Source organism: Crocodylus porosus, unplaced genomic scaffold (assembly GCF_001723895.1).
Source record: "Crocodylus porosus isolate Cpor-Errol unplaced genomic scaffold, CroPor_comp1, whole genome shotgun sequence".
Taxonomy (NCBI): domain Eukaryota; kingdom Metazoa; phylum Chordata; order Crocodylia; family Crocodylidae; genus Crocodylus; species Crocodylus porosus.
In genome coordinates, this window is record NW_017728931.1 from 50,579,911 (window position 1) to 50,606,694 (window position 26,784).

General features: G+C 48.4%; 1 protein-coding gene across 1 annotated transcript in view; it reads right to left on the reverse strand.

The window, feature by feature from the left end:
• Positions 1-13,163: 13,163 nt before the first annotated feature.
• The window catches only part of CACNG2 (calcium voltage-gated channel auxiliary subunit gamma 2), a 63,535-nt gene continuing 49,914 nt past the window's right edge, over positions 13,164-26,784 (reverse strand). Inside the window, exons 2-4 of the mRNA XM_019544839.1 lie at positions 19,042-19,125; positions 14,657-14,797; positions 13,164-13,734 (exon numbers count right to left, since the gene is read on the reverse strand). Of these exons, the coding sequence (XP_019400384.1) occupies positions 13,199-13,734; positions 14,657-14,797; positions 19,042-19,125 (761 nt within the window). The 3' untranslated portion in view covers positions 13,164-13,198. The remainder of the gene's footprint in view (positions 13,735-14,656; positions 14,798-19,041; positions 19,126-26,784) is intronic.

Here is a 26,784-nt window from a genome sequence, read left to right on the forward strand (position 1 = left end):
CCATCAGCCTCTGAAAAATGGCTGGGGCCCCATGCAACTCAAAGGGCATTGTTCAGAATTGATAAAAGCCAAAGGGGGTAGGAAAGGCTGTTTTTTCCCTAGAGTCCAGTGTTAATGGGATCTGCAAATATCCTTTTGTCAGACTGAGGGTCATAATGTATCGGGCAGCTCCTAGCTGGTCCAGTCACTCATCAACCTGCGGCTTCAGGTACACATCGGATTTTGAGATTGCACTGACCTTTCAAAAGTCAATGCAGAACTGTGTAGTGCTGTCCCACTTTGGGACTAGCACAATCAGACTTCAGTTGCTGTGTGATTCCTCAATAACTCTAAGGTCCAGCATGGCCTGTAGCTCCTGTTTTACCATCTCCTTCATTCTATGGGGCAGGGCACAGGTGTTTTCCCTGAGGGTACTTCCTGGTTTCGTTTTGATCTGATGAGCCACCAGGTTGATTCTTCTGGGAGGTAATGAAAACACACCAGGAAATGAGCAGACCAGTCTTTGGGCTTGCTTCAGTTGCTCTGGAGTGAGGTTGATCCCAAACTACACTGTTCCCACCTGTGGTGCCAAACTTGCCTGCAGCCCTAGCCTTGGTTTGGGACTATAGCAGGCTATAAAAAGGTACTCCTGAGCCTTCCTTGGCTTCAGGAGGCTGACATGATAGATTTGCTGGCACCTCTGCCAGACCAGTTGCCTGACCTTTAGTCAAATGGCCCAACCTGCAGGATCACTTTGTACAGTCCCTACCAGCAAGTCATCAATTTTGATATGGAGGATGGCAAAAGTTAGAGCACCTGATCCCAGTGTTAAATTTGTAGAGCTGCACATGTTTGTTGTAATACACTTCCTGTGAGGCTTGGGCCCATTGCAGATTTTCCTGGGCAGATTCACTTGCCAGTTTAAGTTTCTCCTGTAGATTCAGTACATATGAGACCACTTTATCAGCTTGATGGGGTAGCTCTTCCCACATCTCCTATATGATGAAATCCAGGATTCCCTGGCATTGCTGGCTGTAGAGCAGCTCGAAGGGGAAAAACCCTGTTGATGTCTGGGGTACCTCCCAGGCAGTAGTAGCAGGGTTGGGAGTAATTAGTCTCAGTGGTGGGCATCTGCGGCTGTACATTTTTGTAGCATTTCTTTGAGGGTTCTATCAAACAGCTCCACCAACCCGTTGGCTTGGGAGTGGTAGACAGAGTCCTGACCAAGTTACTTTTTAATAGGTACCTAAAGGGAAGCAGCCTCAATTTGGGATCACTTGCTCTTGGGTGTCAGTGAACAGACCAACTCCTCCCCTTGTGTGCAAGAGCGTGTGCTGCCCACACAGCAACAGAGCTCTGTCCCAAAAGTGAATGTCAGTAGCGTTGCTGCAGGTGTCAGGAAGTAGCAGGGCTTCCATCTGAGGCATAGAAGCTCAATGAAAATGCTGATCTCATGACTAAGGGGCCTCAATCAAGCTGCTACTGATGAAACTTTGAAGGCGGGATTATCCTTGAGGCATGTGCAACAAAGCCACCAGCTGCAGGCAGAGGCATTGTGATCCTTGATGGGGTGGGGGCCAAATCCCACAATCATCAATGTACTTCAGAAACAGAATTGACCGTCTCCAGCTGAAGGAGACTGCCTGTTCACTGATAACAGCAGCAGGGTGCTTCTGATACTAAATATTGCAGTCGCTGGAAAGCAGCATGATCCCCTGTTCAACAAATATTTCTTATCAATACATTGCCCGAAGCACCAGAACAACAAGATTCAGGAGCTATCACAGCAGTTGCTGTGGGGTTCAGCCTCACAGCTCACTTTCCCACCCTCTGAGTTCTAGGAACAGATACGCTCAGCACAGCTGCCTCAGTGGAGCCTGGAGATCCTTGACCCCTCTCACAATTCACCCATATTCTTCTGTCCAGGACACACTTTTCCTGTTGCTGGTAATTCATATGAAGAACTTTCCAGCCTTTTTATTCAGTACTATCCCTCCGTCTTGTCTTGGGTTGGTCACAGAGTTAAGGTAGTTGGTTAGCTGTGTTAGTCTGAAGTCAGGCAGAAATAGCTTTTCAAGAGACATTTGCCTGATCTGTCCTCCCCCATTCTAGCTACAGGCCTTGCCTGCAGAAGTTACTGGGATTTCCTTATATTATCTGGTCCTTCACTGGCTTCCCAGTCCCTTCGAGATCTTCTTCTTTAGTGGCCCCCAAATTTACTCCAGTTCTTTGTTTTCAGAGGGTTTGAGTCCTTTCTCTTTCTCATTAGCCAAGCCTATAAAACAGTGAGCCTTATAATGATCTTGTATGTTAGAAGCCTTGTCTCCACTGTAGTGATTTAGAGCTAAAGATTCCTCAACAGAGAAAAGTAACAGCCATTCCTGCTTTGCACCCAGCCCTTAATTTCCTCCATGTTCAGAACATGGGCCTGGAAGGAGCCTCCTGGACCAGAATCTAGTCCCTTGCATTGCAAGCAGTTTTCTACCCAGGGAATCCAAAGAACCTCTACTTCAAGCCCTCTCACGCAAATGCCAGACAGACTCCAAAACACCATCCCTACCCTTTAATATCCCCTAGGTATAAAGGGGACATGAGGGCATTGCCATGGTGTTATTCCAGAGCTGGGCAAGTATTTTGGGTGGAGGGCTGCTTACTGAGTTTTGGCAAGCCATTGAGGGCCACATGACAGGCAGCCAGGGACAGATAAATATTCATTTTCTACATTTTTTAGGGGCTCTGCAGGCTGGATAATTTGGCCTGGTGGGCTGCATCTGGCTCATGGGCCACATTTTGCCCGTCTGTGTGTTATTCAGTACTTACACACTGTAAACAATGCTTGCTTAGTGTCCTGGGATATTTTAATATCCAAGTACCTGAGCTTCCCTCATGCAGAGTGTTTAGTACGTATCCCCCAGAAACAAAGAAAGTCTAGGGCCATATTATAAAGCACTGGCATAGAAGTCTTTGTGGTGACGTGATGAGTTAATGGGAATTTCTGACCCATCATAACCAGGAGCGAGGCATCACCCAGCAGCAGTTCTACATCCAGGTATGCTACCTCACTTCAGCTATGCGCCTTCCTAGTGAAAGTGGCCCCTCCATCTTCAGCTGGTAAGACAAAGCTGTCTTGCTGCAGTGCTGGAGTCAGCAGGAGAACTCCCAACCCTGTTCATCCCAGCAGATCTGGCTTTGTACCTGATATTTCCACTGCTCTGCAAGGATCTGTTGGCTGACCTGATCCTCCTGCCTCTGCACAGAGGATTGTTGAGATCCTGTTGGTACATCAGATGATAATATGTTAGCTGACCTCTGAGTAAAGAGCCAAGCAAACTTCTGACTACCCTGTAGGCCATGTACCATCAGGAAGGACTGTCCCTAGCCTGAGATGGAAGGTACCAGGAGAGAAGTGAGGAAAGCAGACCAGTGGGCATCAATGCATAGAAGAAACAGCAAAAAGGAAATGTAACACTGAAGATCTCATGACATGGGTGAGCAGCCATGAACCATCTTCCCCAGGGCAGTGGTGTGCCTTCAGCCTGGGTCGTAGTAGCCCCTGGGGCAGGCTGGAAGATCAGGACCCTGCAGTCAGAGAACTCCTGATGCAGCAGTGAGTCAGTGAGCAGCAGAGAGCATGAAGCACAGCTGATTGCTGCCAGCTGGCCACCTGCTGCTAGCACAGAGCCTGGCCAGAAGACGCATCCTAAATCCATGGTCCCTTCCTCCACTCCAGTACCCCTCAGGCCACATCACAACATGACTGCGGGGAATGGAGGCCAGTAAGCAGCATCTGAGATCTGCGTGACTCCAATCAAGCTGGCAAGAGTAGCACATAATGCTGGCTAACACGGATGTGTAGGGGTCTTGGGGGAGGCGAGAAGTAGGGGTAGGGAGAAGGTTTTAAAGACTTAGACCCAGTAAAGTCTTATTGTACCCCAGGAAATGGGAAATAAGGGCTTACCCGCACTGCCCCTTTGAAGACATCAGTTTCAACATTGCCTCTTTAAAACCATCACTTAATATGACAGGCTAATTAGTTAATGTTTGCAAAGTGCCTTTACATGGAAAATGCTATACACATGCCAAGGATTAATAATAATTATCATTACACAGAGACTGATCTTGTCTTGAGCCCAGAGCTTGATTTGCATCCTCTGGTCCAGGGACCTTACTTCTGCATCGCACTTTTGCTTGCCTGTAACCTAACATCACCTCTGGCACTGGCACAGAACAAGTGCACCAGGTCCCAGCAGAGATCAAGGGAGGGGATGACTGTGTCTCCCTGGCACAAGATTGCTATTCTTCATTGAACAGGCAAAATCTAAGGGAGCTATCCTGTATCTTCATCTACCAGTATAAAGCCAGGCAAAGCTGGGCTCATCCACTAAGCAACTGAGTGCATCACAATCTCTAATGGACTGGAGACTCACAACACCACTGAGAGGCAGGAAAGGCTTATCTCCACTTTGGAGATGGGGAATTGAGGCACAGAGCAGATTGGCTTAGCCATATAAGGAACCTGGGCAATTAACCAAAGTTGCTTAAGTCTCACCCCGGGATCCCAATCCCTTGGTCCATCTTACCTGGCACAAGCATCCCTTCTGAAAGCTGCCCCAGGGGTCATTCTGCTCCTGACTCACTTTTTATATGTTGATTAGCAATACCTGGCTCCCACATAGCACTTCTCATCATAGCACTTTTCATCTCATCTCATGGGCTTCTTGTTCTGGGGGTTTTGCAAGGTGCTCAGATATTATGGCGATAGGGACCATGGGCATCTGCAGCTAAGAAGACCGCCTTGTTGATGAGGGAGAATTCACCCTGTCCTCCTCCTCTCCTGCCTCAGGACCAGCATGGCCATGCACAATCAAACATTTCATGACCAGGCTGGAGAAGTCAGCAACTTCTGAGAACAGCTACATGACATGACCTGCTATGGGAAACAAAGCAGAGAAGATGGAGAAAGAAGCCACTGGCCCCTCCTGGCCAATCCAGCCTTATTCTTTACATGAGGCACATACCAGAGCTAGCAAAGACCAGGAGGAGGAGGCTGGAATCACACCCTGGGTGGGGGACTGGGAGCCAGGGACAGGTGTTGTGTCAGTAGTAGGGCACACAGCTCTGTGGCTGCTTGGTGCTGCGCATGCGCCTGGCCTGCTTTGCAGTACCATCCCCTCCTCATGTCCTCGTTCTCCATACAGGCCCATTGCTGCTGCTTGTGGAAAGGGTCCCTGGGGGAGGAATGGAAATGGAACACCGGGTGACTGTAATTATCTCTGTGATGAGGCATCCCACTGGCTTGCTCTGGCAGTTCGATAACATGCAGATCAAAGGGCCAGCATGGGCTTTGATACCAGGCTGCAGGAGGGGGCAGTGCCTGCTGTACACTGAGCCAGCAAGGTGCAAAGCAAGGAAACAGGCACAGGCCAAAAGGAAGAGGACAGGTAAGGGAAAGAGGAAGGCTGATGTCCAGGTGCCCTGCTAGACCCCAGTGCAAATCCTTGGCCCCATCAGGCTGCCTGCGCTAGCAGGATCTGTGGGCTCACTCCTTCTGCTCTGCTGTGTGAGACTTGGAAGGCCAGCTTTTGGATCTCCAGCAAGTCTTCTCTGGGATAGTGCAGGCTGGGCTTGCTTTGGAGGGGAGGTGATGGCCAGAGAGCCTGTAGGCTGATAATGGAGCAGTGTGAAAGGATGTGGCTGTCCCTGCCCTGTGCCACTGTCCCTCTTGGCTCTATCTCCCTGCACTCCCAACAAAAGCAGTGCACTGTGCCCTTTGGACCAGGACTGTGGCTCTGTCAGCAGCAAGGGGTTAATGCTTTCAGGACTTCATGAGCTGCATCTCCACCACTCTACAGTTTTCCATGGGCAAAGTGAATCCCTTGTCAGGTTTGATAGCATCTTTTATCTTTGCTGCACAGGGAGGTGGCAGGGCAGGGGAAAGGCAGCCCCCCCGGTACTCGGTGGGTAAGTATTTAGCAGGGGGTGAAGAGACATGGCAGAGAAGGAGGGGATAGCCAGGGCCTGTTGAGGAAAATGTGTGAGAAGAGATTCAGGTAGAAAGATGGGAGAGTGAGTGGGACATACCTGGAATGTGTGATGAGAGGAGCAAAGAAAGCACCAAGGGTTAGAGGGAAAAGTGGGAGGGAGAGGGCAAAGGTCTCCTTGTCCCTGGGATAAAGCTAGAGAAAGCAGCTACAGAAATACCCCCAGGAGCTTGATTATCTCAGGGGCTCAGGCATGACAGTGCTGGTGACTCAATGCTGAATGCAGGTCTGTGGTCCATGGTCTGGCCATGGTTGAGACCAAGTGCCTTGTGGGCTTTGCCTACCTTCTTCTGAAGCCCCCTGTTCATGGGGTATTTATCTTACGAGGTTGGCAATTCTCACAATATGTGTTGCATTGCTTAAAGCAGTGGTTCTAAACCTTTTGAAACTCAGAGTACTCCTTGTTAGACTCAAGACATTCCTCAGAAAATGCCAGCTCCTACCCTTCACTCATATCTTGGCTACAGAAAAATAACAGAGCAATTCTTCTTTTCCAGACCCCACCAGCACCAACAGAAGAAGGTAGGCAAGGGAGCTGCTGTGGTGCTGCATCCTGTGTAACCCAGCTGCACTCCATCCCTCTGGCAGGGCAGCGAGGTGACAGCTTGGGTGTCTGCGTGCACTCCCCCTGCCAGGCACAAGCCGTGTCCTTTGAAGTTAATAGGAATCATTTATACTACGGTAGGCAGGGAGAGAGCCGGGCTGGGCAATGGGTGGTGGATGCTAATGAGGATGCTTGGGGAAGGGGTGGGGGGTAGAAAGGATGAGAATGGGGGTAGGTGAGGGGAGAGACAGCCTGCTGACATGGGGAGGTGAGGGTGCTGGGCACAGAGGGTGTTTACAAGTGACCAAGGGAGAGAGCTATGGAATTTTAATGTGAGGCCCCAGTATTGATCTGCGGGAGATGCAGCAGGCGGGTGTGAGAGGAGGAGAGAACTGCAGTGCTATTAATACAGAAGACATACTGTAATCCATCAGTGTCAGCCCAGGGAGAGGCAACCTGCTGCTTTAACCCCTTTACTCCCAAAGCGCCCTGGGCAGCAAAGCAGCCTTTAGCCCCTTTGCCCCCTGTCCTGAGGCAGAATTAATGTGCTTGCTTCTGTGCCTTATTTCAACCCATGGCTGCAGAGGGCACTGCGGGTCTTGCCTTGCTGAAGTGTACGGTCTCAAGCTGGCCTGCTGGCTCTGAGTGCCACCCAAAGGAGCACCCCAGGTGCTGGTCCCAAGGCAGGCTAGGGGCTATTTCATTGGTCTGACAAGGAGGGCTCCATCTCACTCCCCCGCTCCCCATTAGCTTCCCAGGCTGAGGAGCAGGAAGGAAGTTTGCTGCTCTGCCCTGAGCCTCCCAGCCTAGGATGCTGTAGCCACAGCAGAGGAGTGGAGTGGGGCTCTGGCAAGGTGCCTAGGGCTGGTGGGTGAGGTGTGATGTTTCCTGCAGAACCCAAGTAGCATGGATGCCATCCCCAGAGGACATCTCCTTCACAGTGCCCTGGTGAGGGTGCATGGCACACACAGACCACAGCACTATCAGAGCCAGGGAGGACAGGGACAAAGCTCTGCAGTGACACTGCTGGTGATCCAGGAGCCTCCAGGTCTGTGCCATGACCAACATGGAGTAGATGTGTTACCCCTGCCTTCAGGCTTTTTAAATGCAGGTCTCCCTGCTCCCCTGGCACCCATGCATGCGTGCTGCTCTCGGGACTCGTGCTCCCATAGACCTGCGCCTCACCCTTCTCTCCATGTGGACCCATAGTATCTCCTCAGACTTTGCCTTCACCTCCCCGCTGGACCCATGCTGTTCCTTTCCTCTCCCTGTGGCACTGTGAACCTCTGAGCCACCTTCCCAGTTGTTCTCCTGTGTCTATAAGGCAGTGGTTCGTCCCTCCTCCTGCTCCAGCTGTTCCTCACATGGCCAGAAGAAGGCAGTGTGGCCTAGCAGCTAGAGCAGGGGACTGGGAAGCAAGGGATGTGGACTGATAGGGCCTGATGCTGAGTAAGGGTAATTGCAGGAGCCACTGCACAGGCACTCTGAGAGGCCCCTAGTAGTGTATTAGGGTTTAAGCCATGCTTTGATAGCCTCAGGTGGAGTGCTAGCAGGATACCAAGTGTTAGCACTGGTTTAATAGGAGCTGGGCCATGGAGATGCTCTCCATCCCCTCCCCACCCTGCCTTGAACTTTTTCCCTACCTTAGGATTTTTCACTGTTGCTCCTTTTGATCCAACGGCACCGTCCTGATATCTTCATTGCCAAGCAGCATGGACTGTGGCTTGCCACAACTTGCATGTCTCCATGCCCAGGGTCTCTCATTCGGCAGCCCCTTTCTCACTGATGGACAGCCTGGATCACCCATCTACTGATGCTGCCCCCTGTGCCTGTCTCTTGTATTCCTGTTCCTCACTACTTCATTGCTATGGACTATGTAGTCCCTCCCCTTCATTGCGTTTTCTTTCTGGCTCTGTTTTGATCAGAAACTCTCTCTCTGCTGCCTTCTGGTCTCATCCAGCTGCTAGCTTGTGCAGGAGGTCTTCCTGCCTGTTCAGCTACCAGCCAATTGTTGCCCCTCCAGTCCCTATTTGGGGCTAAGCCAAGCTCCAAAAGGGAAGAGGGTGGGTGATTCTGCTTGGAAAGATTAGTCAAAGCACCTTACTCTTCTATCAGGGCCAAATCTGGAGACTTCTTGTCAGGACATTTCCTTTCTCCAATACTTCTGGGTTCTTCCAGGTCAGAGTGCCTGTGAGAACAGCTCTTCCCTGCTGGGGTTTATTGTCTGCACCTCTGGCTGGAACCAGGAAGCAAGCAGTTTGCAAAAGCTACATAAAAAACAAACCCATCGTCACTCCATCCAGGCTTTGTGAAGGGATGTTTGGGGGCTTCACTTTGGATATGGGGCAAAAAACTGGAGGCCCACTTTGAGTTCTGGCTGAAAGCTGGGGAGTGAGTTTGAGGCAAAGATTTAATAACGCATTTGTAGTGCAAGCCGCTGCCCTCCACCCCTGCTGCCTTCTGGGCTTCATCTCTGGAGTACACCAGCTGCCTTTCAATTCAAGGGCAAACAATTCTACTCATGTTGACCTCCAGCTCCAGTTTGCCCACAGATCAATAACACCTCTTTTACCTGAACTTTTCCAGCCACACTTTTGAGGCCAAAAGGTGCTAAAATCCAGCGAGCCCATAGTATTAGCATAAAGTATGTGCATCTCAGGATGCCACTCTACCTCCTCAGCATGGATTGATTCCTTCAGTCCTGTTTACGGAAGTTTTAATCCTAGGTATCTCCATCAGCTAATCTTGCCACCCCCAAGCATCCGAGACTCATGAGACAGGCTCCCCTTAGATAATAAGAGTGGCTAAAAAGCACAAGACTTTTAAAAAATTGCATGTATTTTATTTCCCTCCAAGTTCTTAGGTGTTTAGCCTGCACTATCTTCATAGTTTGAGACTCTTCCCCATGTCCAAAACAGCTAGTAAGTCACTTTTTATTTTTAAATGAAAGTTTTGCATTTCCCATGACTCCAGGAACTTGGTCTTTAAACCAACGATTCTCAGCCAGGGTGCTGCAAGATCCTTTTAGAAGTGTCGCAAGGTGGCATGCAACTGTTTAGTGTGCAAACACCTACACATGATTCACAAGCTAAAGCCAGAGATTTCAAATAGGAATCCATGTTGTCAAAATCATGCTGATCTGTTGTGGTCTTGCTAAGTTCTTTGCAAAAGAAGAATTGCTCTGTTATTTTTCTGTAGCCAAGATATGAGTGAAGGGTAGGAGCTGGCATTTTCTGAGGGATGTCTTGAGTCTAACAAGGAGTACTCTGAGTTTCAAAAGGTTTAGAACCACTGCTTTAAGCAATGCAACACATATTGTAAGAATTGCCAACCTCGTAAGATAAATACCCCATGAACAGGGGGCTTCAGAAGAAGGTAGGCAAAGCCCACAAGGCACTTGGTCTCAACTTCTATTTCAGAAACCCCCAACCAAACCAGCTTAACTGCATTTACTTAAAAAACACTAGAGTAAAGTCTGTTCCCTGCAGCCTTTCCCATACTCTGATCTCCCCTACCACCACCATCCTTCCTTTTTGGTTTGCAATCACAGGGGAAGAGCAAAGAAAAATGGGAACCTCTCCTAACTGGGCCAAACTCCCTCCCTCAAAACTACTTTGGCACTTAGGGTGTCCTTTGGGGACTCCCTGTGAGAATTCTTCTCTTCCAGATTCCCCAATAAAGCCACATGAGTGAGGACCGACTTATAAAAAAAATCTTTATTTCATGTACCAGGATATTTTTTTTTTTTGTAATTTTCTCTTTTTAAAATTTTTTCTTTTTAACAGTCTGAAAAAAACCACAAAATAAAGAAAATGGAGGTTGGTTTCTTGAACTGGTTTGAGCTGGACATAAGCATTAGCCTTGGAAAAGGCTTCCTCACCAGTCCTAGTCCTCCCTCTTCTCTCTCTCTCTCTCTCTCTTCCTCCCTCTCTGACACACTCACTCACACTCAGGCGCTCACTCATCGTCTCATTTCATTCTGCAAGTGCTCTAGAGCTTGAAAGCAGCTTTGGATTTAACCAAAAGATCATACCTCTGTCTATTTCAGAGTTTGGGAAACCAATTTTAACTCATGTCTAGGAGTAGGAGGGGGTAATTTTTTAACTTATTTTTGTACATTTGATGAGGTTTGGGGACCAGGTAGGGATGGCAGGCTGGGGTGGGGACTGGGATTCAGCAAGAATCCCAGACACCCAGTACAAACTGAGGCATCCCTGTGAGATGACCAGTTTGATCTAAACTTCATCCCTGCTGCTGCATCAGTGCCAGACTTTCCCCCCTGAGGCCTGGAGGGAATTCATTCAACCCTGGGCTTAAAATGTCCCACATGCTGCTCTGGAAGGGAGCCCACTTTCCTGTGCAGAGAGAAAAAGTAGGATGAAGCAGCAATATCTGGGTGTCAAGAGACCTTTAAAGGAACAGCGGGAACTGAATGAATGGGCCTCAGACTCTTAACACTGGAGCAGCAGGAACAGGAATAGAAAGCGTCAGGGTTGGGGCAGCGTCAACTGACCCATGCAGTAAACCCTCAGCCCTGGATCTACTATGCTGGCCCTGACCTGGCCTGCAGTTGAATGAGCGTGGCACAGAGGCACACCAATAATATTCTCGTTCTCTGTTCGCCTTTGCCCACTCCCACCTCATCATCCCTTTCTGTGTCCTGGTAGCAGCATTAAACAGGGAGCTGAATTAAAAATGGTTTCTGGGACCTCTAGCCCACTGTTCCTCCTCCTCCTCAGCAAAGCACTGGCACTACACTCCAGGGCAAGTCCCTGGCATGGGCGACAGCCACAATGGATGTGCTGTAAGCATGGTGAGGAGCTGTGTGGGACTTACATTCTTGAAGGAAGGGGTGGGGATGGGAGCATGTTGGTAAAGGGGAATTGAGGCCTGTGAACGTGGGAGACCTGGGGCTCCTGTCCCATTCATTGCTAGCGGGTAATTGCACTCAAGTCAGTGGAGTTCTCTGGAGCCCAGCTAGCAGGAGAGGAGACTCAGGCACAGTGTACGAGCAGAAGGGGAGCATGTGTGTATGAGTACAAGCCTCACTGCCCTGCCCTGCTCCATGCCATTTACCCCAGGCAGAGTGAACAGGAGACATGAGAACTGGGGCAAGTGAGTGACTGCCTCTGCTCTGCTTGGGAATAAATCACATGCAGTGAGGCCAGGCAGTGGGGAAGCAGGCCTTGTGAGCACCAGGTCTGTGGGTGTGGGAGGGCGGCCCCCACCCTAAAGCCCATTGATGTCAATGGAAAGGCTCCCACTGCCATCAAGGGAGTGGCACAGCAGTGGGCATAGCTTCCTAGGCCTGACTACCCCAAAGGAGCGAGTGTATATATGGGTGTGTGAGCACGTCTCCTTATTAGCAGATGGCCCTTATTTTTGTCTCCCATCCCCACAATAGCAGCAGTGGAGGTTGTCTAGCACAAAGCCTCCATGACCCAAGGGGTAGCAGGTCCTCTCCTCCCAGCTGGGCAAACTCCAGTCTCCCTCAGTGATTTTTGTGTTTTATTGAACAGACTCAAGTTTGGATTTCTTTTCAGGAGCCCTGCCCCTGCTAGCCTGCACTGTCCCCACAACCCCCCTCCCCCCCCCTTTCACAGTTTAAAGCTGGAGTAAACAAAAATTGAAAAGAAAAATACTATCTGGTTTCCTTTCCAGTAAATCCACTTTTTATATTTACATTTATTTATAGTCATTGTTGTTTTATTAAAAAAATGCCACCTTTTTAGACCCCCCCCTTTTTTTTTTTGCAGTGTCACTGTTAACGCTAGGATTCTCAGTGACTAGTGAGTCCAGGTAGGTCACCATCCCCACCTTCTTGGGAGCCCTAGGCACCAGTGAATCAACATAAGCTCCTGGCTTCCCCAAGGACAGGAGAGTCGCTTACAACCCCCAAGAACCCCACAAAAGCCACACCGATCTCCATGGATCCCAGACACTTGGTCACACTTAACCCAGAGGTCCCCATGGTCTTTGTGAACCCCTGGAATGCCCAAAGATGCTCATATCTCATTGCTAATGGATCCCTGCCCAACTTCCCCGAGGCCTTCTCACCCAGTCTATGCTGGGTTAAAAGTGAACGGAAAACAAACCAGAAAAATGAGAGAATAAAACCTGAAAAATTCCAAAGAGCTGCCGCCTCCTTCTCCTGCTGGGTTTGTCTCATTTTGGTGGTGGTGGTGGTGGTGGTTCTTGGTGTCTCCCCTCCCCCCCCCTTTTTTTTGTTAAATCTCTTTTTATTAAATGTTAAAATAATGGTACATGGGAAATCATGCATTTTCTTTTAAATTGATTTTCTATTTTTTTTAAATCTCTTTCTCTCGGTTTTTAAAGTTTTTTCTTTTTTTTCTTTTTTCTTTTTCTGTTTTTTTAAGTTTTTTGTTGCTGTTGCTGTTTCTTTTCTTTCATTTCTTTTCACTGTTGGCTTTTGTCTACTGTTTGTGTTTTTTGTTCTTTTTTTTTTCTTTTTTTCTTTTTTTTTTTTTGCGTTTGGAAGGTTCCCCTCCCTCCCATGGTTGCCTTCTCCTCTCCCTCCCCTGCCCTCCCCCACAGCCCCCTCCCTTCTCCACCCTTCCCCATCCCTCCCGCCTCCCGCCTGCTCCTTCCCCATTTTCAGCTCCTGGCGACGGCTTCATACCGGGGTGGTCCGGCGGTTGGCTGTGTTAGTGTGGATAGAGTCCTTGTTCTCTTTCTGGATACAGTTGTGAACTTGGAGGAAGCTGTTATCCCTGTCGGAATTATAAGTGGCGGTAGGGGTAGTGGCAGCCTTCAGGGGGTCCCTGGTCAGGGTGTACATCGAGATCTCTGTTGATGGGAGGGTGTTGAACCCTTTGATCCCGACAGGTGAGGCATCCCTGGAGTGTGAAGGCTCAGTGGAACGGGAGCTGGAGCGACTGCGTCTCTGATAGCGGTAGCGGTAGCTGGGGATGCGGGTAATGGCAGAGGACTGGAGGTAGTCCGTGGCACGAGCGTTGGCACGCAGCTGTTTGTGCCGGTCAATAAACATGTGGACAGCCAGCACTCCCACCATCTCAGCTATAATGAAGGACAGAGCCCCAAAGTAGAAGGACCAACCATAGGAGTAACTGTTCTTCTTGGAGTCACTCTTCGAGGGGTCTCCAGCGTTGGCTGATATGTACACAATAATGCCAATTATATTACTCAGACCTGCAGGCAAGGGGAAGAGGGAGAGGGAAACCATTAGAGTATCAGAGAGAGAAAGGCCACCTGCAGGGGAAAGGACTAAAGCTTTGGATCTCAGAGGCCTTCTCTACCCACAAGAATAGGCCATTGCTGGTGCGCCTGTCTGTTCAGAGCCACTTTGCCCTGCTTGAGGCCCTCAGTAGGGATCTCGAATGAGAGTCCTTCAGTCCGTGAATTCCCTGAACCTGAGACTTCATCCCGCTATGGGATCTTCAGTTCTGCTTGCCATGAAGAAACCCTCTCCCCCAGCAGGCATGGATGGGCTGCTCAGGCTTTACACTAATCCAGTTCTGAGATCCTATCTTCCCAGCAGTTTGTCCCAGAAAAGCTCTTAATTCTGCCCTGAAGATTCACTCTCCCCCCTTGCTTCCTCTAGACAGGTTGGTAGCAATGAGGTTGCCATTTGGGTGGGGGCTCCATGTCTTGCTGATGTCTATCCAGTGTCAGAGTCCCTCTTTTCTGAAGGCATATAACTGAAAGGGAATGGAGCCATTCTGTTTTCTGCATGCTGCACTGGTAGATGTAGAGGATTTTCCCTGTAAGCAGGAGCTGCCATTTTGTGCTACTGTTCAAATGCAGAATGTCAGAGTAAGTCACTCACTCTCATGCTGACATTTCATTGGTTCTTTCTTGTTGGACAGTTTTCTCCCAGCTGAAATAAAGCTCGTCTAGACCCCAGACTACACAGTGCCCTTTGTGTCCATGCAAACACATCACCCCCTTGCCCTTCTCCCCTTGCCATTTCATTAACTGGGCAACTTGTCATTTCTCTCTTCCCTTGGCTGCGTCTCCTTCATTATGCAGATCTCCTCTTTTATTATTCAATTATGATCTCCTCTCTTTTGCTGCCCTTTTCTCCCAGCCCTTTTGCCCCTCGCTTCTTTACCTGCAGACACGAAGAAGATGCCGGCACTAAGGATGATGTTGTGTCGGGTTTTGTAGAATTCGCTGGCTGCGATGCAGAGTCCACCCATGAAAAGCAGAATCACACTCAGGATTGGAAAAATACTAGAGGCCCTTACGGCCCCTGTGGAAAAGAAAAAGAAAGAGAGGGGAAGAGATAATAGCATGTATGTGAGAGAGAGGAAAACGGGAAGAGAAAACAATATGAAGAGACAAAGAGAAAGCAGTAGGGGAGGGAACAGAAGCAGCAGGAAAACAATAGCATGTAGCATGCGTGGGGGAGAAGGAGATGGAGAGAAATACAGAGGTGGCAGAGTGATTCAGAGAGGAATCAAGAGGCAGCAAGGGGTGGAGAGACAGAAACAAAGAGTGTCAGCCAAAGGAGAGAGCGGTCACCAACACAGTGCCTACATGTTGGATTGCCAAATGCTCAGGCATTATGGCTGGGGGAGAGAGGGGTGGGGTGGGGTAGGGTAGGGTGGGGTGGTACAAGTCCACCTCCTTATACTGAACCCTCTATGTCCCACAAGGCTTCTCATTCCTGCTTTCACTCAGACCACATCCAGGACAGGGGACTTCAGCAGAATAGGTTATTTCCTTTTACAAGGCAATGCAGCTGGATGTATTGGTTACAAATGCTTCTCCCAAAGATTTAGTTGATTCATATTAATTTGGAAAGTGAGCTAGCCTCTAAAAGGAGAGAATTTTAAGGGGGTTGGAAAAGAGATCCCAATGCAGAGCAACCATGTGTAGCTAGAGACAGAGGATGCAGTCACCAGGAGTAAAACTCCCAACTTTACCCTCCAGAAACAAGGGACTCTTCCTAGGGAGCTAATGGAGGGGCAGAGTCCATTCAGTAGAGAATGGCAGTGCACACATGTGCAAAGTTACACACATGCAACCCTGGAAGAGCTCACATGTACTTCAACCATCAGGAAGCAGCAGTGCACGTGCATACACATACACACAGAGCGTCAGCACATGCTTCTACCCAGCAAAAGCCTATGGTGTTCCTTGTCACATGCTCCCCTCTGTGTCTCAGGAGGCAGAGTTTGATTTTTTTTTTTTTATATATATATTTTTATGAACGGCTCCTGTCTCTTCTCAGGTGATAAATAAGCTGCTAATCTCTGGAGTGTGCCCAGGCATCAGGCATGCCTAGTGCAAATCTGCTTCCAGAACAAAAATGGGAAAAGGACAGAAGCAAATCCTTCCTCCTATCCCTTCTCATTTCAGAGAATGAAGCTGAACAAAGGGAGTTTCTCTTGACAGGAGGGGCAAGTGGCTCATGGGCCCTGCTGGAAACCATCTGCCATGAAAGGCATGAGTACTCAATTCACTCAGGGGCTGACTCTTACCCAAGCCTGGCGTGTGATAAACATGAGGGGCAGGGAGGAACCTCTTGCCCATTTTCCCTTTCTGCCTGGCTCTATTTCAAGCAGTGGGATGGTAATAAGAGCTATCCTAATGGCTTCTGGAAAGCAGGGGAGGATTTAACAGTGGGGAGCCAAATGACAGTAAGCAATGCCAAGTATATGCCCTTTGTATAGACAAGCTGTGGGGGGAGTCTCAGTGTTACATACTGTCCCTAGTATTTGTTGACCGGGCCTTTATCCTTCAGTCCACACCTCCTGGGAAGACACAAGGTCACGGTATGAAATTGGGAGCTGAGGACATTATCTGAGAGGTAGAGGCCTCTAATCTCCTCTCTTGTCTTAGTCATCTCCAAAGCTCCACAGTCATACTACAAAGGGCTGACATTAAAACCAGTCTGTCTTTCCAGGTTCAGTACAGACCCTGTAGTTTGTAAGGGAGAAGAGTTGTCCTTGTATTGGGGTAGGTATCCCTGTTCAATTGCGTGTTACCCACCTACAGAATCTCCTGGCAGAGTCACACTGATACAGTCCTCCTTCCTCCTGACACCTTTCCTTAACCCTGTCCATTTGATCGCAAGGAACCTGGTTATTGCAGAAACAAACGCTGAGCCCTTCCAATCAGGCCTCAAGCTCCACTCTTCTATTTTCCTGGCTATCCTGACTTAACTTTAAGGTAAGAAACAGCCTATCAGCCAGTCACTACTAGACATGACCCAGGAGGAGCCTCAATAAGCTCCAGCTCATCCAAAAGTCCTTAAAAGAACCTGTTCAGCTAAGGCCTTCTCTAGTCAGCCCTAGTACTGCATTAGGCTACTTCTACCAGGCACGACCCAGCAAGTACTTCACTAGGTTTAGTGAAACCCCCAGCATCCTGCTTGCCTGAACTCAGGGGTTTTTCCTTGGGGTTTCCATCTTGGGGATTTGTTTTATAGGAGACATTGTCAAAGCCAGCAGGCTAAATATTTCACTTATTTTTGCCTTCTCCTATGATCTGTAGTTCTGTATGTGCTCCATACTACAAAACACCTGTTTCAAAGCTCTTTTTCTCCCCAAACCACAAATGACTGCTAGCTGCCGCTGCACCCCAAACAACTCTGCAACAACAAAGCAATGCTAGGAACCAGCACCCAGCTGCATGCTGAGGAATGCTGGTACCCACACCAGAGCTTACAGCTCTGCTACTCAAGAGCAGTACAGTGCACATGTGAGTGATGCAGCAGAAACATAGTCTAAGGAAACAACTTCAGGTCAACTAGTAGCAGGTGGGAAACTGTGTTTTAAAAGGATGAGATAATCCTGTGATTTTCCTACTCTTTCATCTGTATCAATGAATGTTAAGGAAGCCCAAATCTCCTCTTCAACTGCATGGTTCTCTTGTATCTCCATTATGCCCCAACACAAATCACCACTGGTAACCTTCAGAAATCCCAGCCCTGAAGGTTTTCTGAGCCTCTTCTTTTGAACTCCTCTAGGGTGAAAATCTCCTCTTTTCATGCCAACAGGAGTTGTGCCGGGGAAGGAGAACAGGAAGGAGGAGCTGAATCAGCAGGGTGGACTGAAGAGAAGGGATTCCTACTAATCCAGGGTGAAAGAATAGAGCCTCTGTTTTTACAGTAGACAAAAGCAGGGTTTTTTTACATAATGAAGGCTACACAGACAACACAGGCTCCTCAGGTGGGTCCCCCTGTTCATAGATCCCAGGCTGAACTCTGATCTCCACTGTCTCTGTTTTCTACTTGTGTTCTCCTACAGTGACACAACATGCTCAAATCATAGCATTTTTATCAGTGGCCCTGGGGCATACATTTTGGTTTTTGTGCTCCAAAAAGAAGTCTCAGATCAAGCAGCCTTTACTTTTACCATCCAGTTCCCAGTGCCACTGTTCTATGGTTCTTGTACAAAGCCAACTTCAGTGAATGCTAACTTCATGAAAGGACCCCAATCAACAGCTTGGGAGGCAGGAAGATAGGAAAGCTTGGAGGAGTAGAAGTCCTGACCTGTACAACCTATTTATTTCTGAAATTGGACGGAAACAGAGAATAGGAGGGCAATTTTTTTATTCCTACAACTGGTACAGCAGCAGCAGCGTAATGTCTTCACTGTATATGAATACACACACACACACACACACACACACAGTTATAGGCACCAATAGGGTGCCTAAGCCTTCAGAGGGAATTCAGTAACTATGGCTCAGTCATGCTCCAATATGATGCTCAGTAGTGTCACCCATGATGATGGTTTCGGTGATGATCCAGAAATGGACTAAGACCATTGACCCATCTGATGTGGAGCAACAGTTATCAAAGGGTAATTACTTCTGGTCACAAATGATTGGCATCATGCATTAGAGACAGTGACTTAGAAGGAAAAGTCTTGGGTCCCGATACTCGAGCCCTCTGCTCCTCTTGCCTGGGGTCCAGATGAAGCCAACAGCCAACAGGATGAAGTGAAAGGCTTTATCCTTAACCCTCAGTGATGATCATCAGTCCTCCTCACCTGAGGGTGGATTACAACTGATGATGCAGTCAATGTTTCTGCATTTTCTACTTTTCCTTCCCCCTTTACTGGAAACCCATTATTTATCTAGTTTTCAGAGTGAATGGGAGACTCCTCTGAGACCTTAGAGATGTTTTCATCTTGTCAATAATTCTCCAGTATCTTTAGGGTTGGGATGAGGTTGAAGGGCTGCAGGTTTTTATCAGATTATATTACCATTAGTTAAAAACCTCTTAGTCATCAGAGCAAGTTTGAGTCAAGCATGCTGGTAGACAGGGTCTCTGGAGGGTAGGAGTGAGAGTGAAGGAAGAGGAGCCCTTCTGAGAGAGAGATTCAGAAGGGATGCCCCCACCCAGTTCCTCCAAATTTTGCCTCATCCATTATGATAATCCTCAAGGGAACCAGACTTTGCACTGAGTCACCTGCAGCAAGCAATGGGCACCCAGCCCTACCACCCGTGATCGGCTCCAAGGAAAAGGACCTGCAGACTTACGGAGGAAATATTCTGCTGCGTCGGCTTCATAATCTATATCCTCAGGGAAGTGATCGATTTGCTTACACAGACCTTTAAAATTCCCTGTGAAACAAGAGAAGAAAGAACAAATGAGAACACCAGAAACTGACTGAGGCAACAACTGCCCTCTGTGTCATCCTCTGTGCCTTCCTTACCTCCTTCCCAGGCAATACATACACATAATATGTTCCTAGGCATTGTCACCAAATACACACCCATCCCTGTATCTGCACAGGATCTGAGGAACTGTCATTCTGGAGCAGACCCATGTCATGCATCTAGCAGTGGCCAACAGCAGATGCTTCAGGGAGAGATGTAAGGACCCCCCAGCAGGGAGATAGGGGTAACAGCCCCAGTCCCTTACAAATCAGGATGAGACATAATCATTGGAGCAAGGGTCAAGACCCAAAGCCTACATTTTAATTAATATCCCTTATAGAATCCGTCTTGTGAGAACTCAGTATGGCTTTGGTCTCTGGGGAAATGTCCAGCCCTTTTTTCTGAGTGTTAGTACGCTGTGTCTTCAGTGACTTTGGGTAGCAGAGAGTTCCACAGAGGAATAATGCATTATGTGAACACATTTTTATCCATTTTGATTTTGTCCCCATTTAATTACCCCATTTAATTTGATCAGTCCCGTTGCTCATGTGTTACACAAGATCCTTTGCCTATAGCATGCCTGTGCACTTTTATCATGTGTTCTTTATCGGTCTCCTTCCCCCAGGCCATGTCTACACTAAGAATGCTTTGTCTGTAGCGGAATATCTCTATACCAAAGCACTCCAAGTGCAGACACAATTTCATCAGCAAAGCTGTCCTTTGCCCTGCTGTAGTAAAACACCTGTCAGAAGTCAAACATGTTCAACTGGTAAAAGTTCAGTTTTGCTGTATTTCTGCCTCTACAGCAGAGACCTCTGTTAGCACAGTGGTAACAAGCAGAACTCAAGCCTCTTTATCCCTCTTTGCCACATGGCTATGCCAACAAGAACCTGCAGCATAGATTGGGATGAAGGTTGCAGTCTTTTCAGTCTCTCCTGGTATATGAGTTTTTCTAGGGCCTTACTTATTTTTGTCACTCTTCTGTGAATTCCCTCTAATTTATTAACAACACCCCAAATGTGCAGCTGCTGAGGTGCGCAACACCAGGTTTTCAGTTTCAAAATCATAGTGTTCTTGAGTGTGAGCTAAAGGAGAATCTATTTTTGATTGCCAACAGTAGTTGGGATTTTATGTTTGGAGGGCCAGCCACAAGGTAGGAGTGAGCACAGGCCTATGCATTAACATGTGTACATTCACACAGGCTCATCAACATGTCTCCACACTGCCAGCCCCACTTTCGAAATTTTCTTGGGAAGACATTAGGATTGTAGGTCTCTGATTCATACTGACAAATGTGAGAGCAGAGTAAAAGCAGTGGATGTACAGCACTGGGGTCAGCTGGCCCTAAATTCAGGATTTTAGACATTTGCATCACTTGCAGAATGAGGCCAGGTGGAAAATGATCTCATTATGTCTTTTGGGTTCCCTCCAAGCAGTGCCCCCCATTTTTCCTTGTATTTCCCTCTGGACCCTTGCACTGGTGTCACTGATACAGAAATAACTGCCCTTGACAAGCTGGAAAAGGGAACTTGCTATGTCTTCATGAGGCAGTTGGGCTGAAGCGTACCTGTCCAGAGTTCAGCCAGCTAAGGGGCACATGTGCAGGAGGTCCAGGCACAGATGCCGCCACTTCATGGAGAACATGTTCTTGGGTTACATTCCTGGCAGCGGCACTGCCAAGCTGCTTGGATTGATGGCAGAGGAACTTGCACACTGATTTGCTTGCTCACTGGAGGGTGAGAAATCCTATGAGATCTTAAGGGACTAAACTGTCTTGCAAAGAGCAAGCCTAATAATACCCAGCACAGCTGTTTGATCAGTCAAGGATAAAGCATGAGGGGACTTCACATTCACCTACTGTATGCAGGGAGCTTGGAGTCTAAGCAGCCCATGGCTATTTCCACTCCTAGACTTTTCCAACAGGAGGCCATGCAGGGGACAATGAAGGTAACTTAAATCTGGTTTACCACTATCCCAGAAAGGTTTTGCATGGCTCAATGGCAGCAAGCAGACCGCCAGGGCACAAAGTGCAAGATACCAGCAGGGACTGTGGCAGCCAACAGAAGACGTGGGGGTGTCTGGGTGCATCTTCTATTTGCTGCCAATTGGTAGCAAAAGGATATGCCACCAAGAGAGCATTCTGCTGACAGAAAGCATGATCCTGCTGCCACAGGGGAGCTTTGCGTGGGCTCGCTCAGAGTTTTGCCGACAGATTGTTCCGCCAGCACAGCTTTGTAGTAGACTAGGCAGTTGGAGTGGTGTCCCATAAAGATTCTCTCAACATCCTTAAACAGAAATTGAGGAACCTGGAAGAGGCTAGGCATATAGGATTCAACCCGGGTTTCTTCTGAGCCCAGCCTGGGCTGGTCCAGGACACTGGGAATTTGATTATGCATAGATACCCCTGCAATGCCGACAGTTATGCTCCCCAGTATCAGATTTCCATGCTTGGATCCTGTTTACCTGATTTGTTTTTCTTTGGCATTTCTAAGGCACTGATCACCTTGGTATCTAACTACTAATGCAAGGAGCAACTATGAAGGAGGAGTCTGTGCGTGCCTAAGATTCAGGAACAGCAGATGGGAACTAAACATCTCTGGGTGCCTCTGAAGTTTCATGGTCCCATTAACTGATTCCTTTTCAGCTCAACTCTTCCTTTGGGTTGCGAGGGGGTACCCTTCACTACTTCAGTCTCCATGTCCAGGAAGTCCTTGCTCCTCAGCCACAGTTCTAATGCTTCAGCTAAGAGTTTACTCTCTCACCCACAGGCCTTTTGCCCCTGCACTTTTACGGACACAGGGACACAGCCCCTAAACAAGCTCTGGGAACTCATGCCTACATCTTGAAGGGGAATATCTTGCTATTTTGGGGGGGAACTTTCTCTTCATGGTCCTTGGCTGTCTTCAGTGGTTAGTCTGTGAAAGAGGAACAGCTTATAATTTGACCTTTGGCTAGGGCTGACCACTGGACAATTCACTCTCTCTTTTGGTTTTTGTTTGTTTTTTAGAAAAGCAGCCTTCACTCACCAGAGAGTCACAGGGGGTGAGCACTGTGTGGACCCACACTGTAATTATATTTTTAATCTTTACCTTGGTCTTAAATCACCCACTCCACACCTCTCACTCGGTCCGGCATGCCAACACTGCCAGGTTCAGGAGCACCTCCACTTGCAGACCCTTCCATGAAGTGGTACCAGCCAGGAGAGTCTCCAGCCACAGATTTCAACTTCCTGGTCTGCCAGTACTAACCAAGCTGTTCAACCTGACAGACACTCTTCCACTGCATGCTTTGGGGGAAGCAGGCAGGCTTCTTAAGTCAAGGATATCAAACATACAGCTCATAGGTAGGACCCAGCTCACGGTGTTAGGTCACCTGGCCTGTAGAGCTTCTTGGAGGCTGGACAATCCTGTCCCAGAACCAGCCCGTAACACTTATTGCTGTGGCTACCAGAGCCACTGTGTTGGTGTGGGCTAGCAACTGGGGGTATTGGTAGGGGGGTGATTGCTGCTGTTTATCTTCCCTCTTACCTGCCACTGAATTTCCAGTTTTCAGTTGCTATTGGTGTCTAAATTGGAAGCAGATGGCAACAGGAAGAGAGGGAGTGAGTGGCCTCAGTCCTGCAGCCTGGATCTGGAGGTGGTTTATCTGGCCTGAATGACCCGGCTCCTGGCTGCTGGCGGGGAATATGACCTGCCAGCTACTTGAGTATGACATACCTGCTCCAAGTGAAGAAAGCATCGGAGCTCTTTGGGAGATGGAAGAAGCCTGGAATGAGCCAGAGAGGAGGCACTGTGTTTGCGAGTGTGCTGTAGAGGCTCAGAGAGAGAACCCTTCACTTTTTGGCATGCTGAGGGTTTGTCTACAGCAGCTGTCACTGCCAAGCCACCAGAGCACTCAGATCCCTGCGCTTCTCTAGCAGCTCCACCATGCCTGGCCAGCACAGCTGGTGCAGTGGAGCTCAGTGCACCATGGGAAGGCACCAGCTGCTGGCAAGACCATGGCAGCTGGCAGAAGTCTTCTTTCCGGCAGAGAGGTGATGTTACACTGCTGGCGGAAAGAAGGGTTTCTGCTGCTGCAAGGGAGCTCTCTTTGAAGAACCACTGCTTTTATGCTGTACCTTCATCTTTGCCTTAAGACTAAGTCACAAAGAGCAGCAAGGAGGACTCACCTGCCTTCTGCATTAACAAGTTTTCAGGGACTCCAGCTGGCTGGAACAGGATAGCATTTAAACACCTAAGTGGCACTTCAATGGTTATTTGGTGGAGTAGGCTTTTGCCAACCCTACACAGTCACTCACTCCTCTGGGTACCTCAGATTCCCGGGCAGTGAAAGGGAAATAACGCTGGCCTACTTCACAGATGTGTCACAAGAATGAATATATTAAAGTCTGTGAGGAACCAGTGCCTTGGTAGGGAAAGACAAACCAGTTTCTTAGATACATTTGCAATGGCAGGAAACTTAAAAAAAAAAAAAAAAAAAATGCCCAGCACCCCCCATTGCTCCAAGGTCACTCAGCCACCCACCCTCTCATGGGTGTCTGTGCCCTGCTGAGACAGGACAAGGCCCTCCACAGCACCTGCACCAATTGAAAAGTCTACAGAGGGGGGTGGACGAGGGAATCTCCTGTCTTTTGAACTGCTGTAAGAAGAGCTTTTCCTCGGCTTGTGCTTGGATGCTGTGGAACAGAAGGGGAAGCTGAGATGGAGCAGTTTCCCTGCACAAGGGGTAATGCTTTAAAAGCCCAAGCAGCTTTGAAGTGCTGGAGCAGGCTCTTGGGGCCCTGTGCCCTTCTGAAAGCATCACTTACCCCAATTTATGTCCCCATGCTGTTAGACTGGCCAAGTCTCTGGGTCTGCAAACAACCTAGGCACCCTTCATGCTCATATGAGACCCTAGATCAGGGCTGTCTAACTGGTGGCATGTGGCTTGCATATAGCTTGAGGGCTTAATATGCAAACCCTGGACTCTTACATAGCAGCCACTCTCCCCATCGCTTCTGTTGTACCATCAGCTGGAGTCTCCAGGCCCCTCCCCCAGCCTCCCTGCTCCAGCTGCATTTCCTGAGGGAGCAGGGCCATGCAGCAGGGAGGAGAGCTGAGGATGAGTCCAGGGATGTGCCTGGTGGGGAAGGACTGGGGCCATGTACACAAGGTGGAAATCACACCCATTAAGTACAGCAGTGGGCAGCAGCGGGGTGCCCACATGGGTATGCATTACAAAAGAATCACACTTATGTGCTCACGCACTAAAACAGTGTGTTGGGCAGGTGGGGGGTCCATATAGCTCCTGGTGTGGCCTGTGTGGTATGCAGCCTCCAGGGGCTTTGAAACTGGGCAAGCCTGCCCTAGATACTGATCTAAATGACTAATTTGCCCTTGCTTAATTTTTTTCTAGTGTGTATAAAAAGATATAGCCTTTGGAGTAGGATTGGCTGATCTGCTTCACTGGCATTTACTGTCATTGCCTAGGGCTGTTACTCCACAGGATGAGACCCCTGTCACACCTGGGCCTTCAAGGGCCCAAGCCTGCTGGACACCAGCCCTGGGTCCTGTGCCCCATGTCCTGAGTCAGGGTGAAGCAGGCTAATATACGTGCTGTGGGAATCCCTTGCAGGGGAATTTGCAGAGCGTGCAAAAAGCAACCAGACATCCTCCTCTATAAGATGTCACAAACAGTGATTACCTTTGGTTGCAACAATTCTTTTGGGTACACAGAGCATGACAAGAGGCTAGGACATCTATTCGCTCACACTCGCTTGTGCACCCACCAAGACCAGCACTGTCAGAAGTGTGGGCATCTCCAGAATGCATGAATTGAAGGTGCAGTATTTCCCAGCAGGGGTATTAAACATGGAGTCGATAACATAAGGCTGAGATTTACAGCACTAGCTAGGGGATTTGAACATTCAAGCTGCTTTAAAATGAATGGGAAGTGGGTATCCAAATCTCCAAAGATTAAATATCCCACTTTTATAATGTGGTTACTATATAGTTTGAAGATCCTTTATCCATTGGCATTTATATCAGCTGAGACTCTGGCCCTATACAGCAGTTTACTTTTGAATCACTTTATATCAAGGGCAGGCAATTACTTTGGACAGAGTTTTGGCAAGCCACTGAGGGCTGCACGACAGGCAGCCAGGGGCAGATAAATATTAATTTTCTAAATTTTTTAGGAGCCCTCGGGCTGGATATAATGGCCCAGCGGGCTGCATTTTGCCCACCCCTGGTTTATATGGTACTGACCATTTATCCTCCCTACCTGTAGGTAACATCCCCCAAGCAACAGTGAGTTCTCGTAAAAAAGCAAAGAAAGATACCTTCTGTTCTGCAGGGAGGAAGTATTTGAAGTGGATGGGACCATACATCTGGACAAAGAGAACCTAAGCTACAGGGAAAGAGTCTGAGTGGGAAATAAGGGAGCACAGGGAAGAAAAGCCTCCTTTCCCAGAATGCTTTGTAATACTGCCAGATAAGGGAGAAGCCTTATTTTGGGAGCTTTCCTTTAGTCCCACATTCTACTTTAGCAGCAGCTTTGAAAAGAGGGTCTCTGGAGAGAGATGCACAAAGGTTGCTGGATAGGAGTATACCCAGTCTGGCAGAACATAAGGCTGGCCCAGTGAGTAGGGTGCTGGCCTGGCGCTTGAAAGTCCCCCTGCATTCAAAGTCCTTGGTCTGCTGCAGACATCCTGTGCGACATGAACAAGTCACTTAATTTCTCTCTTCCCCAACAGGAAAAGAAAGGTAATAGCGCTTGCCTGTATCTCAGGTAGGATGGTGGGCGGATAATTACATTAAACTCCTTGAAGTGCTCAAATACTATAATGATCAGGGTTAGATAAATAAAAACACAAATCTCAGGCTTGCAGTACCTGTCTTACTAGTAACACTGCTCTCAAATGAAATGGGTATTTACTATTTGCCCAGGAAAAAGCTGCCAGAAATGAAGCGCAAATGGTAGGTAAATCATGTTGAAACACAGACGCACACATTTCTGTCTGTTCCAAGTTCCCGTCTCAGAGCTGAGTCCATTTGGTACCAGCTGGTGAAGCAAGGCTCAGAGCCAAAGTCTTCACAGTGAAGAAAAATTTCAAAAAGCAACACAGGGAAACTAATCTTGTATTTCACATTTATTCTTACTGGTAAAGACCTGCAGAACTAGGATTCCACCATATATTCTCATTATCCAAAAAGGATGTTGTGTGTGTCAATTTCGAGTGCCCAGTTTGAGATGTGTCTGATTTTCAGAAAGTGCTGAGCACCTGCTATAGGAAAATCAAACCCATTTATACAACTCAAGCTGGACCCCTTCCCCACACACATAGAAATAAGGCACTCCACATACAAGTCACTTTGCAAATGTTGGCCTGGGTCCCAAAACTGAAAGAGTTTCACACTGGTGGATTGCCCCTTCACTCTTATTGACCTCTATGGGGAGTTGCTGGATGCATAGCACATCTGAAAATAAGATCTTTTTTTTTTAGGTGCTTCAGCATGGATTTAAAAGCCTAATTTTAGGCTCATCTTTCTGATAATCTTGCTCATGGACTGTGGTGCTGGAGGGGACTGTGCTTTCAAGAAATCATGCGGCCCTAACATCTGAAGTCAGAACCTGTGCCCCAAT